This window comes from Lipotes vexillifer, unplaced genomic scaffold (assembly GCF_000442215.2).
Source record: "Lipotes vexillifer unplaced genomic scaffold, Lipotes_vexillifer_v1.1 scaffold95, whole genome shotgun sequence".
In the NCBI taxonomy this organism is placed as follows: Eukaryota; Metazoa; Chordata; class Mammalia; order Artiodactyla; family Lipotidae; genus Lipotes; species Lipotes vexillifer.
The window spans coordinates 1,292,401-1,305,374 of NW_006791458.1; the positions used below are offsets into that span (position 1 = coordinate 1,292,401).

General features: G+C 46.4%; 1 protein-coding gene across 1 annotated transcript in view; it reads left to right on the forward strand.

The window, feature by feature from the left end:
* The window catches only part of ATP10B (ATPase phospholipid transporting 10B (putative)), a 127,310-nt gene that overhangs the window by 50,115 nt on the left and 64,221 nt on the right, over positions 1 to 12,974 (forward strand). The window contains 4 exon segments of the mRNA XM_007464400.1: positions 2,318 to 2,424; positions 6,523 to 6,654; positions 10,085 to 10,212; positions 12,262 to 12,514. Of these exon segments, the coding sequence (XP_007464462.1) occupies positions 2,318 to 2,424; positions 6,523 to 6,654; positions 10,085 to 10,212; positions 12,262 to 12,514 (620 nt within the window).

The following is a 12,974-nucleotide window of genomic DNA, read 5'->3' on the forward strand; positions in this document are numbered from 1 at the left end:
CGCTCTTCCTGAACAAACCCACTGTCTGATGCTTCCAGGTCTCTGGAAGCTTCTTTGGGTCCCCTTAATTTAGGAGTTCTCCTGGGGCTACCCCGGTTGGCTAGAAAATGAGTAGTTTTTAATGCTTTGAAGATTAGGAATGTCAGATTTGAAAATGTAACTTTTAAACAATAAGATCTCTATAAAGAAGAGCTTCTCAAACCCCATCTCCTCCTCTCCATCAGAGGACCTTTAGCGAGTCTGGACACATTGTTGGTTGTCACAACTAGGGAAAGGGGTGCTGCTGGCATCTGGTAGGTAGAGGCCAGGGATGCTGCTCAGCACCCTACAATGCACAGGACAGCCCCTACGACAAAGAACGATCCCACAAAAAATGTCAGTAGTGTTGAGGTGGAGAAATATGCTCCCCCTCATAATGCTCTGAGTTGGTTAAATAAACATCCCTGGGGCTTCCCTGGTGGTGCAGTGGTTGAGAGTCCGCCTGCCTATGCAGGGAACACGGGTTCGTGCCCCGGTCCGGGAGGATCCCACATGCCACGTAGTGGCTGTGCCCGTGAGCCATGGCCGCTGAGCCTGCGCGTCCGGAGCCTGTGCTCCACAACGGGAGAGGCCACAACAGTGAGAGGCCTGCGTATGCCAAAAAAAAAAAAAAAAAATTCCCTGTAAACAGAGCGCTAAATAGAATAGCTATGAGATGACTAATCTCTTTCTACCATCCATTGAAAAAGGAACATTATGACCAGGAGAAAAAGATGCTGTCATATGTTATCACCTCAGAGCATCATAAAAAAACGCTCTTTAAACCACTAGCTACTGACACTGTAGTTTCTATTCCAATATTCTATCCATAGCCAACTCCCTCCTTGATAAGGAGAGGTAGGTCATAAACTTCAGCCATTCTTGGACCACCTTTATGATTTGTATCACGTTCATAAAACACCTCTACTTTCCAACTTTTGAATTGGCTTTCTTTATTTCCAAAGGAAAATGTATGTTACTGGCACTGTGGGCATCCAGCATCACTGTCATATGTAGATTGCCATAGATTTATGGTACTATTGCTTTCCATATATAAATTTCATAACAGTAAAATTAATAAAATGAAATCAAAACAGTTATTATTTCATTCTAACTACAGGCTATTACTTGCCAAAGCCTCCTCTGTGTTGAAAAGTTAGATAAATAAGTGCTAGAAAAAAGTTAATGAAATACTGAGACATTTCCTGGTTAGATTTCAAAGAATTGCAAATGGGAATGACTCCGATTCAATGTAAATTAACGGGGTGCTACTTTGGGAACCCTGGTGTAGTGAAAACCACATGAGGGTTGGTGTCTGGGGCCTGGGTTCCCAAGTCCTAGGATATCCCATGTACTAGGTGAGTGGCCTTGGAAAAATCTCTCACCCTCTCTGAGCTTCATCTTTCTTATGAGTAAGGATGATCACCCTACTAAGTTCCCAGAGCTGTGAAGAGACAAATAAAATAATGTAAATGAATGTAGTTTACAAACATAGTAAAGAATTATTATTAAGAGGAGTATTGAGTGGCAGTATAGCACTCTGGAGCCAGACTCCCTGGGTTTGAATCCCCTTTCTGCCACTTACTAGCTCTGTGAACTTGCCTCAATTTCCCTATCTATAAAATGAGTGTGAAACATGACATATCTTATAAGATTGTCATGACCATTAATTAATACATGGAAAACACTTATAACTGGACCTAGAGAAATGAAGCATTAAAGAATTAGAAGGAGAAAAATCCCTAAGGGTTCAGATTATTACTTTTCTGTTCTCCCCAATGTTGGGGGAAAGTTATATTTAAATTTCCTGAAAAGCCCAAATGGAGGGCCTCAGGATAGAATAAGGGCCAGACGCTGAGTAATCACTAATGTGGACTGACTCAGAAGTTTCTAGTGTGAGGTGCAAAATTGCAGTGCTTCCGGAGGCTAGAGAAAGGGAAACACTCCATGTACCTCGCTTTTGAGAAGCTGCCTTGCAGGATGTTGCACAGGGTCGCTGGTCCACCTCCTGTGAGGTCTGTTTATTTTAAGGCTTCCTCAGCAGAGTTCTGCCTTTTAGGCGAGTAAATGATTACGTCCTTAGGGATGAGTAATTCCCTTCTAATGGTCCAGCCCCCACTAGACATCCCAGGAGCAATGAAGAGTTGCACTTGAACATGGGGATTAGATTCTGAGTTAATATCACTCTTCTGAAGAGAGAGAGGAGGGACCTTGTTACTCGCCACTCCAATTCAATGACACTAACCGGTGACAGTGTGGAGAGGCCACCAAACAGCTCCCTGTCTTTGCTCATCCCCAGGGAACATCCCGACCAGAGCAGAACCGGCTTTGGCAGTGAGAGTCTTCTGCTTCGAGGCTGCACCATCAGAAACACCAGAGTGGCTGTTGGCATTGTCATCTACGCGGGTAACACTCCCTGGACAGCTTCCTATGTCTCTGTCCTTTATCCTCTCTCCTCCCAAACCTCCTCCAAATTTATCTTCAGTCAGTGGGAACTCACATCAGTTCTAAGGAGTAGAGTCATGTGACTTCCCATTTCTCAGCTAAGCAAACTGAGGCTGGAATCACAGCAGCTCACTTGGTCCACAGAGACATAATTCAGTTCCAAGTTACTGTCACTCATCCAGACAAGACAGGGAGGGGGACTCATGCTCATGTGTCCCTAACACTTTTCTGACACTAACCACAGGTGGGATGAAGAGTATCTCCTTGAGCCTGAGGAATAACCTCACCAAACTTAGCAACTTCACCTTGTATGCCTCAGTGTCCTCAGCTATACAACAGGAAGAATATTTCTATCTGCCCCATAGGCCCCCCCCCCATGAGGGTCCAGTGAGCCAGCACATGGAAAGAACCCAGAACTGTGTGTAGCAAGTGAGGGCGGGATGGGTTTTAGTTATTGTTCTTATTATTATCTTTATTCATTTTGTGGCTCCATATATGGTGGTCTATCTCTCCTTTGCACTTTGATTTTGCTTCCCATTGAAAAAAGGTAACAGCAGCACATCTCACAATGATACCTGAAGTATTGGAGGGGGGTCTTGGGACTGCTGTGTCCCCAGTACCTAGCACCTGGCACACCCAGGGTACTCAGTACGTGTCTATTGTTACATGAACAACTGCATACTTCTTCTGTAGAGGAAACACAGTCCCCCTGGAGTGTCTACCTTCCCTGGAAGTCTCCAGTACACGTTTCCCTGGATCTTCCATTCACTGGGACACCTTGTAGTATTTCATTTGCTTGTTATTTTGTTTGATTTGATTTGTTTTGGTCTGAGTAGACTCCCACTTTTGTTAGACATAGAAGAGCACTAAAACATCAATCCACCCTAAGATTCCCTTTGGGGGACTGTGAAAGAAAAATAGGCTTTTCAACAAATGCTGGAGAAGGTGTGGAGAAAAGGGAACCCTCTTGCACTGCTGGTGGGAATGTAAATTGATACAGCCACTATGGAGAACAGTATGGAGGTTCCTGAAAAAACTAAAAATAGAATTACCATATGACCCAGAAATCCCAGTACTGGACACATACCCTGAGAAAACCATACTTCAGAAAGACACGTGCACCCCAATGTTCATTGTAGCACTATTTACAATAGCCAGGTCATGGAAACAACCTAAATGTCCATCGACAGATGAATGGGTAAAGAATATGTGGTACATATACACAATGGAATATTAGTCAGCCATAAAACGGAACAAAATTGGGTCATTTGTAGAGACATGGATGGACCTAGAGACTGTCATAGAGTGAAGTAAGTCAAAAAGAGGAAAACAAATATCACATATTAACGCATATATGTGGAATCTAGAAAAATGATACAGATGAACCAGTTTGCAAGGCAGAAATAGAGACACAGGTGCAGAGAACAAACGTATGGACACCAAGTGGGGAAAGTGAGGGGTGGTGGTGGTGGTGGGATGAATTGGGAGATTGGGATTGACATATACACTAATATGTATAAAATAGATAAGAACCTGCTGTAAAAAAAATAAATTAATCAAATTAAATTTTAAAAAAAAGAAAAATACGTTTTTTAAAAAAGTTGTGTCACAGTCTAGCTGGCTTTCCCTAATTTGGGGGAGGGATGTTATATTTGTCAGCACAGGTCACTGCTTTCAAGGGTCTTTGGCAATGGAGTTCAATGCCATCTGGTAGACCTACTAGACAAGAACACTTCCACAATCCCTACCGCACCAAAAAACCTGCATAGACATGGATTTGCTTCTCTGTCTAATCAGAAACAAAGGTCGGAGTGGGTGATGGGAGTGGTGTGTGGGGAGGCAGATGGAGGGAGAGTTAATCGTGACTGGGGACTCAGGCTGCTTGGGGCTGAATCGCTGCCTGGCTGCAAGTTCCTGAGAAGCTGGCTAAGTCTTCACCACAAGGAGCACTGATAACCCCTGCCTCCTAGGGTTATAAGGTTCACAATGCCTGGCACACATTAGGGTCTCAAAAAATGGTACAAATTGTGTTTAGTGTTGCTGTCTAGACCAGGGGTTCTCAACCTCAGCACCACTGACATTTGTTCCAGATTGTTCTTTGTGGTGGGGGCCATCCTATAGGGTGTTTAGCAGCATCCCTGGCTTCTGCTCACTAGATGTCATTAGCACCACCTCCTCAAAGGTGACAACCAGAAATTTCTCATGACTTGGCCAGGTGTCCCCTGGGGAGAATGACTGGCCTAGAGCTACATTCTCTGCCTTGGTAATACAGATGGACAAAGTGGGAGCACCTCGGAGTCAAAGGCCAGGAAATGGACAAGTGAGCTTTCCAGAAGGAAGAAATTCAGTGTGGAGGTACGCGCTCCTCACAGCAAACATTTATTGAGCCCCTACTGTGTACCGGAAACTAATTTAGGTACTTTGTGTATATCAGTTCACTCCCCCACCCCAAAACACACAACGATTATATCTCATTTTGCAGATGAGGGATTGAGTTACAAAAGGATTAATTCCCCCAAGGTCATATGTCTCCTGAGATTAATTCCCTATAACCCAAGGTCAGGTATCTGCAGAGCCAAGCTCTGTCGGACACTAGAGCCCACATTCTATCCACTACACCATACTGCCTCCCCCTTGAGCCCAAATTTTGCCAAAATAACAGGGGGATCTTAGGAAGTGAGGAAGCAGGTGGGTGAAGGGGGTGGTCCGAGGACCCCTTTTATGGGGTGCGCCTGGGGCACGCAGGAACCACAGCTGTGTCAGCCCCTGCACAGCTGCAGCAACTTGAGTCTAATTTAATAAGCCTAGCATGCTCACTCCTACAGTTTTGTTGCTGCTTTAAATCCACAAGGCCACCACCAAGTAGCATTAAACCACACACTGCTGGAGCTGATATATTGGTTTTCTCTAATTTTGCACAGAAAATATGTGACGCGTCTCTTTTAATTTGACTGCTGAGGGGTACAGCGTGGTGAATACAATTTGGCAGCCCCAAAGGGGAGGCTCTGTTCTAAAGACAAAGGCTCAGTTTGACTCTCAACTCTTGGCTGGGTGGTTTGGGTTCCAGGAGTTACTGGAAGGAGAAATAGACTGGGAGTCCGAATCCTGGGTTCTCCATGTGGCTCTGGTGTCAATTTATTCTTTCATTTGGAGCGGGTCCCTTCTACGTTTTGGTCCTGAACTTCTCTAATTGGAAAAAGAAAGGGGGGGGTGGTGCCTGAATGAGCTCAGTAGTTTTTAAATTTTACTGTCTTTTCTTTAAACAGAACTTTATGCAGAACTCCAGGGTAGGAGAGTAGCTGCCCAGAGTTAATGCTGGGGTGGAGACCTTTGGCCGCTACCACTCTTGCACGAGCACAACAACACCTTAGGCAAAGAAGCAAGCATGATAATTACTGGCCTCAACTACAGTCCTGCCACAGGGCCTTGGCACGTACTGTTCCCCAGCCTAAAACTCTTTTCTCCCAACTCTTCTCTCTCCCTTCAGGTCTCTCTCAAATGTCACCTCCTCTGAGAAGCCTTCCCTGACCACACTCTAACACCATCTCTTATTTATTAGGCCCTTATTTATTGTTTACTTCATGGGACTTATGGCTAACTGTAATTACCTTATTTACTTATTTCCCTGTATATTTGCACCAGATTGTGAATCATCTGTCTCACCACTGTATCCCACCACTGAGCCCATAACAGCACCTCTGCGCAAATTAGAAAAAGATGGCCCTTCCTCAAGACAGCTTACTGTCATTTGCTACAAATGTGTCCTAATGGACTTACAAATCTGTGACAGCTACAAAACGAGGGCTACCTCTTGAGTTGTGCAGGGCACAGCCTGTGCACAGTAGCTCTGTCCATGCCCACCAGTGTCTGGCAGGTAGGGGGTGTTCAGTAAAAACCTGCTGACAAGTTGTGTGAGGTCTCTCCAACCGTTCCCAGAAACTCCCTGCAGCAGGACAGATTCAGGTTAGAGAATGAAGCTTCTCTTGTATTGAAATCTCATGGGACAAGAGCCAGAGGCAAACAGGGGCCAAGGACTGACGATCTCATTTTCTCTCAAAGGCCATGAGACAAAAGCCATGCTGAACAACAGCGGCCCGCGGTACAAACGCAGCAAGATCGAGCGGCGCATGAACACAGACATCTTCTTCTGCATCGGGATCCTCTTCCTCATGTGCCTCACTGGGGCTGTAGGTATGGAATGTTCTGGAAAGGACAACCCCACAATCATCTTCTGTTTCTTTGGCCGAGTTGCTGCAACTCGGAGCCTCAGTTTCCTCATCTAAAAAAAGAAAAGCCTCAAAGAAAGCCTACTCTGTATTTTAACAGGGTGCCAATTAAGTACAAATGTAGATGACATTCTCCTGAAAGTAGTATGCAATCTGAATCTTAGGAAGAGCATCTATCATGTATCTGTCCAAGAAATACTTCCTGAACCCAGGCACCCCCTTGTCATGAAAGGGTAACGAGATGAATCAATCACAGGACCGGTCCTCAAAGAGCAGGAAGGTCCTCATAGTCTAGTAGGAGGAGGTCCAACCTGAGAACAGAATCAGTAACACCATCTGTCCCACTCAGTGAGGGCGGTACCAGGTACTGTGCTCGTTTCCTAGTGCCACTGTCAAAAGTCAACACAAATTAAGTGGTTTAAAACAATGCTAGTTGATTCTGTTATAGCTGTGGAGTTCAGAAGTCCAAAGTCAGTTTCACTGGATTGAGACCAAGGTGTCCTCAGGGCTGCAGATTCCAGGGGGAGAATCAGTCCCTTGTCTTTTTCAGTTTCTACTGTCTGCCTGTGTTTCTCCCTTTGAAGCATCTTCTTTCATCTTCAAAGCTCATTACTCCAATTTCCACTCACACTTCCTTCTCCTCGCCTGTGGGAGTGTGGCCCTCTGCCTCCCTTTTATAAGGGCACTTGTAGTTCCTTCATTGGGCCCACCTGGATAATCCAGGCTCCTCTTTCCTATCTCAAGATCCTTAACTAAATCACATCTGCAAAGTTCCTTTTGCCATCTAAGGTAGCACATTCACAGGGCCCAGGGATGAGGGTGTGGACACCTTAGGGGGCCATTATTCAGCCCACGACCGGGATTATGGGAGCATCAAGGAAGAAAGTCTCACTGGAGCTGATTCCAGATGCAGGAGGTGCTCACCAGAGGAGGGCGGTGACAGGAACAGGATGGGGCAGGCAGCTGTGAAAGGAAAGAGAGAGGTCACTTTACCCCAGGGACAGCACAAGCAAAGCACAGCAGCAGGAAGGAGAGCCATGTTATGCAGAGTAGTGTTCGGCCATTTGGTGTGCCAAGAGCAAGGCCAAGGATGGAGACCTGATTAGAAATGGGCCGTGGCCAGGTTCTACGACGGCCAGGTGTAGACAGCTGTGGGAGGTGTAGACACCACGAGTGATCCGGAGCCATTTTAGTTGATCCTCAGAGGGTAGGGGAAGAGGGGCCCTCACTCTTACCCACTCTCCCCCTCTATGGCTTAACACTAAGGGTGGTTCTCAGGACCCTAAAGGAGACCCCAAAAAGAAGCAGGGAGGATCAAAAGGAAGAACTCGTATGCTGAGTCCAGAACCCCCTGCCAACCCCCCGCCAGTGAGAAGCTATAGCGTTTGTGCTTTACTTGCTTTTGTCAGAAATCGCACCCATCACTGTTTTTAAAAGACAGTGTCCAGGGGGTCCCCTGGTGGCCTAGAGGTTAGGATTCAGTGCTGTAACTGCTGTGGCCCGGGTTCAATCCCCGGCAGGGGAACTGAGAGCCTGCAAGACATGAGGTGGGGACAAAATAAAAAAAGATTAAAAGAAAGACAGTGTCCAAAGCTTAAGATCTCCCTAGGCCCACAGAGATTTTCTACGTCACCACAGTGAAGACAGTGGGATTCAATCTTGTGCGTGGCCTGGAGTTTTGATTGAATATGCTTCCCAGATGTGTCTAATGGCACTCCATGTGAGGGGCTCGTGGCTGGAAGGGCAGCACCCGCATGGGACGGAAGCAGGCAAACAAGAAAACCAGCTGTTCGTTTTGTGGGCCATCCCTGTGTCCCCGGAAATTCTGGAGAACTGTCAGCTCTGCTTTGGGACAGGTTTTTCAGGGAATGTCAGACCTGGAAAGGACACTGGAGATCATCTCACTGTGTCTCCAGGGAAAGGAAGTGAATGATTAAAAGGTCACAGAGTTAGATGAGATACAGGCCAACCAGAAGCAGCTTGGTAGATTGCCCAAGATAATAAATACGTGGAGAAAGTAATTGGGAGGGGCAGGATTCTATTCTGCCTGAGAATAACACAGGCCGCTGCTGGCACCGTATCAAACACAGCTCCCGCGGGAGGTGAAAGCTCTCGAATGAGCACCATTCAGGGTCATTTATCACGTTTGCTTTAATTGTGCGAAGATGGTGTTTCTTTTTTATTTGCCCAGAATGTCCTCCCCAGGCTTTTCTGATCACCCAGTACCCACCTGGGCTTCAGAACCCCTCCAGGCCTCCTCCTCCATGCAGCCTGCTCTGACTTCTTTCACGGTCTGTAGTAACCCTTACTCTGTGCCTTACATTTGGCCCTTAACCTCACGTCTGTAAGTCTCCTTTCTTCTGCTGTATCTGATGGTATGTGACCCAACCTCCTGTGCAAAGAAGTATCTTAGGGGAAGGGTAGGAACCCCTATGCCTTTTATTCTCTATAGTCCCTGCCCTGGGGCCAAGAGCATCATACACATTAGGTTATCCTGTTCTCACAACAACCCCATGGAGAAGGTATTATTACTAATTGACAGATGAGGATGCTGAGATTCAGAGAGCTCGGTGAGCGGTGCACTTATCAATCCTCACTTGATGGGTGTTGTTATCCCCATTTACAGTTAAGGAAACAGAGCGTTCGGTCTGCATCTGGCGCTGTCACTATGGGCTCTTGTAGTGTTCCAGGATCTGGCATAGCACCCCTCATGCTAGGTGGGATTTGTATCTTTACATCGGACTCCCTGACTTGGCAGGGAACTCCTCAAAGACAAGAAGTAGGACCGACTCCTTCTTGAATTAAAAAATTTTAGATAAAGGGAGGGAAAGGAAGGAGGCAGGGAGGAGTGAGTGAACAGAGATATAGATGGACGGACGGACGGATGGATAGATGGATGCATGTATGGATGCATGGACGGGTGGATGGGTGGATGGGTAATTGGATGATTGATTGGATGAATGGATGGGTGGATGGGTATGTGCATGGGAGAGAAAGAGGGACTAGGATACAGGTCTGTGAAGACTTCCCAGCCATGTACTTTCTACCACACAACTGAAAAAACAACTCATGCCCCTTTCTCGCTTCCCAACCCCTGAATAACAGGACTTCAACAAAATGTAAGTAATCCCCATGCTAGTCTCCTCTGGGAGGACAGACTTAATGCCTAGCAAGAGACTGAAATGTAGTATATATGAAGGACCACTTTAGAGCTAACTGAATACACACACACACACACACACACACACACGCACACCCCTATGTTATATAGAATAAGGATGGGTTCCTCCAAAGCACACTCATTTCTGGCAATAGGTCAGGGAAGGGCTGATGTAATTGACCCATTTAGGATTAATTGGAGATTTTGCCTCATGCCTGGCTTTGCCTCCTCTTAGGTCACAGCCTCTGGAATGGAACCTTTGCAGAACACCCTCCCTTTGATGTGCCAGATGCCGAGGGCAACTTCCTTCCCCTTGCCCTTGGAGGCTTCTATATGTTCCTCACCATGATCATTCTGCTCCAGGTAGGAGGCCCTCTGTAACTTGGGACTCAGAAGACCCATGGCCAATATCTGCACAACTTTGCAAACTAAAGAAAAATCAGCGCTGGCCCCGTGAAAGAACTAACTGGACTGAGATGGGGAAATGTTTATCGCTTTCTTATGGGTCTTTGAAAGTATTCACAACTAGGATTATGCCAGGACCAGCCCTGCCTTGTGGATTATAGCAGTGATCCACGTGTGCCTGTCCCTCTGCCAGATCTAAACAGGTAAACCCTAGTGACCTGGGAACAACAAAAGATAATGCAGCACAGAGAACTACCGAGAACTTTCAGACCCCAACCACTGAGAGAAAGAAACCACAGGTTAGTGTTTTCTGATTTGAAAGTTTGAGATGGAAAAAGAGAACTGGCACTATATAGGGGGAAAAAAACAAAAACATAGGGCTTCCCTGGTGGCGCAGTGGTTGAGAGTCCGCCTGCCGATGCAGCGGACACGGGTTCGTGCCCCGGTCTGGCAGGATCCCACATGCCGCGGAGCGGCTGCGCCTGTGAGCCATGACCACTGAGCCTGCGCGTCCGGAGACTGTGCTCCGCAACGGGAGAGCCCACAGCAGTGAGAGGCCCGCGTACCGCAAAAAAAAAAAAAAAAAAAAAAACATAGAGCACCTACGAGAGAGGTAAGAAAGGCAACGACTGTAGGTAAACACCTGCAGTGAAGTATAAAGAGACAGATTAAAAAAATCCTCAGGCGCTATAAGCAATCACAGTCTATGAAAAGATAAGGCAAGATGTACTTTTGTTTTAACAAAACCCCATCTATGTTTGAGTCCCTACAGTATTTGAGGGTGTTTCACTGTCCTCTTACTGATGATCCTTTTTCATTCATTAATTCGTTCATTCATTGAGCACAGTAATCCTTTTAAAATGTGAGTCGGGTCATGTGTCCTCTGCCCTGAACCCTCTGGTGGTTTCACATCCACTCAACGTGAAAACTGAAGTTCTGACTGCAACCAGCAAGGTCCTAGGTGATCTGGACCCCGACTCCCTCCTGGACCACGTCTCCGAGCTGTTTCCTGCACACTCACACACAGGCCTGCTGACTCTCGCGCCCGCCCTGCAAGCACCCAGCCACCCATGCGCTGCCCGGAACCCTCCCCCTCCCACAGATAACCTCACGCTCACACCCTCATTTCTTCAGGTCTCTGCGCAAAGGTCATGGCTTATGACCCACTCCCTCCCAGCCTTCACCCTTTTCACTTTTCTTTACTCTTTTTCAGGAGACTTACCGCTACCCAGTATCTATTTCTTTGTTTGTTTACTAGAATGTGAGGTTTTGTTCTGCTCACTGTCATTTGCAGGACCTAGAACGGCATGTGACACATAAAGCACCTGATAGGTACTCGGTATTGGATCAGTGGGCAGTGACCAACAGTGAGTCTGAATAGGAAACAAACTTATGGTCACCAAAGGGAAAAGGTGGGGAGAGAGATAAATTAGCAGTTTGGGATTAGCCGATACACACTACTACATATAAAATAGATAAACAACAAGAATCTACTGTGTAGCATATTCAAAACCTTGTAATAAATGACAATGCAAAAGAATATATATATGTATATTATATACATAAAACTAAATCACTTTGCTGCATACCTGAACCCAACACAACATTGTAAGTTAACTATCCTTCAAAAGAAAATGAGTCTGAATACCCGTCAAAGTGGGCAGCAGTCTTTGGTGGCATAGAGATCTGAGGGGCATCAGGAGACTCTGGACTGAGGTAGCTAGAGCTCCTTACCTCCTTCTGGTTCAGTCATTAAGCAAGCAATGGTGAGTGCCTACCCCGTATTGGATATCTCTGGTTGAAGAAAGCATATCTCTTTTTCAGATGACCCTAAGAATGCCAAGGGAGGCATGAGGTCATTAATCTTTAACTTCTCAGAGAAAGTCCATCATGTGAGCTGACCTGAGCTTTCCATGAAATCCCTTTGCTACTCCCATCACCCAGTGAAGGTTCTGAGATGGGTGACTGGCCCGTTTTCTGATACGATGGGAATTGATCTCCCCACAGATACTGATCCCAATCTCCCTGTACGTGTCCATTGAGTTGGTGAAGCTCGGGCAAGTCTTTTTCCTGCACAATGACCTTGACCTGTATGATGAAGAGACCTATTTGTCCATTCAGTGTCGAGCCCTCAACATCACTGAGGACTTGGGCCAGATCCAGTACATCTTCTCTGACAAGACGGGGACGCTGACCGAGAACAAGATGGTGTTCAGGCGTTGTACCATCATGGGCCACGAATATTCTCACCAAGAAAATGGTACGAGGGCTTCCAGGGGCTCCCACCCCTCTCCTAAAGGAATTGCCCCTGCCCTCCTGAGAGAATGATGATAAAAGCCATTATCCTGGCTCCCAGCAGAGGCTGGGTGGCTCTGTGGGTAGTAGCTTCCTGCATCCCTGTGGCTTCCTTGTCAAAGATCAATGCTGTTCTTATCACTTGTAAACTTTCATTTGTTCACAAAGGCTATCAGTGATCTCCTGTGTGGTAGCCCTCCAGTCGGTTGATCTTTGGTGCCATTTACACACAGGATTTTTTTTCTGTCAGGAATGCACTGGGGAAATGTCCAAATTATGTGCCAGTCATACAGCCAAAGTTTAAGAGTTTGTCAGGTCCCCCTACCTGACAGGACAGGCCCAGGTGTAGGCACATGGTGAGTTGTGATACATCCAGGAAATGCCCTCCATACTAAGTGATCTCTTAGATTTTCACTGACGCAAAG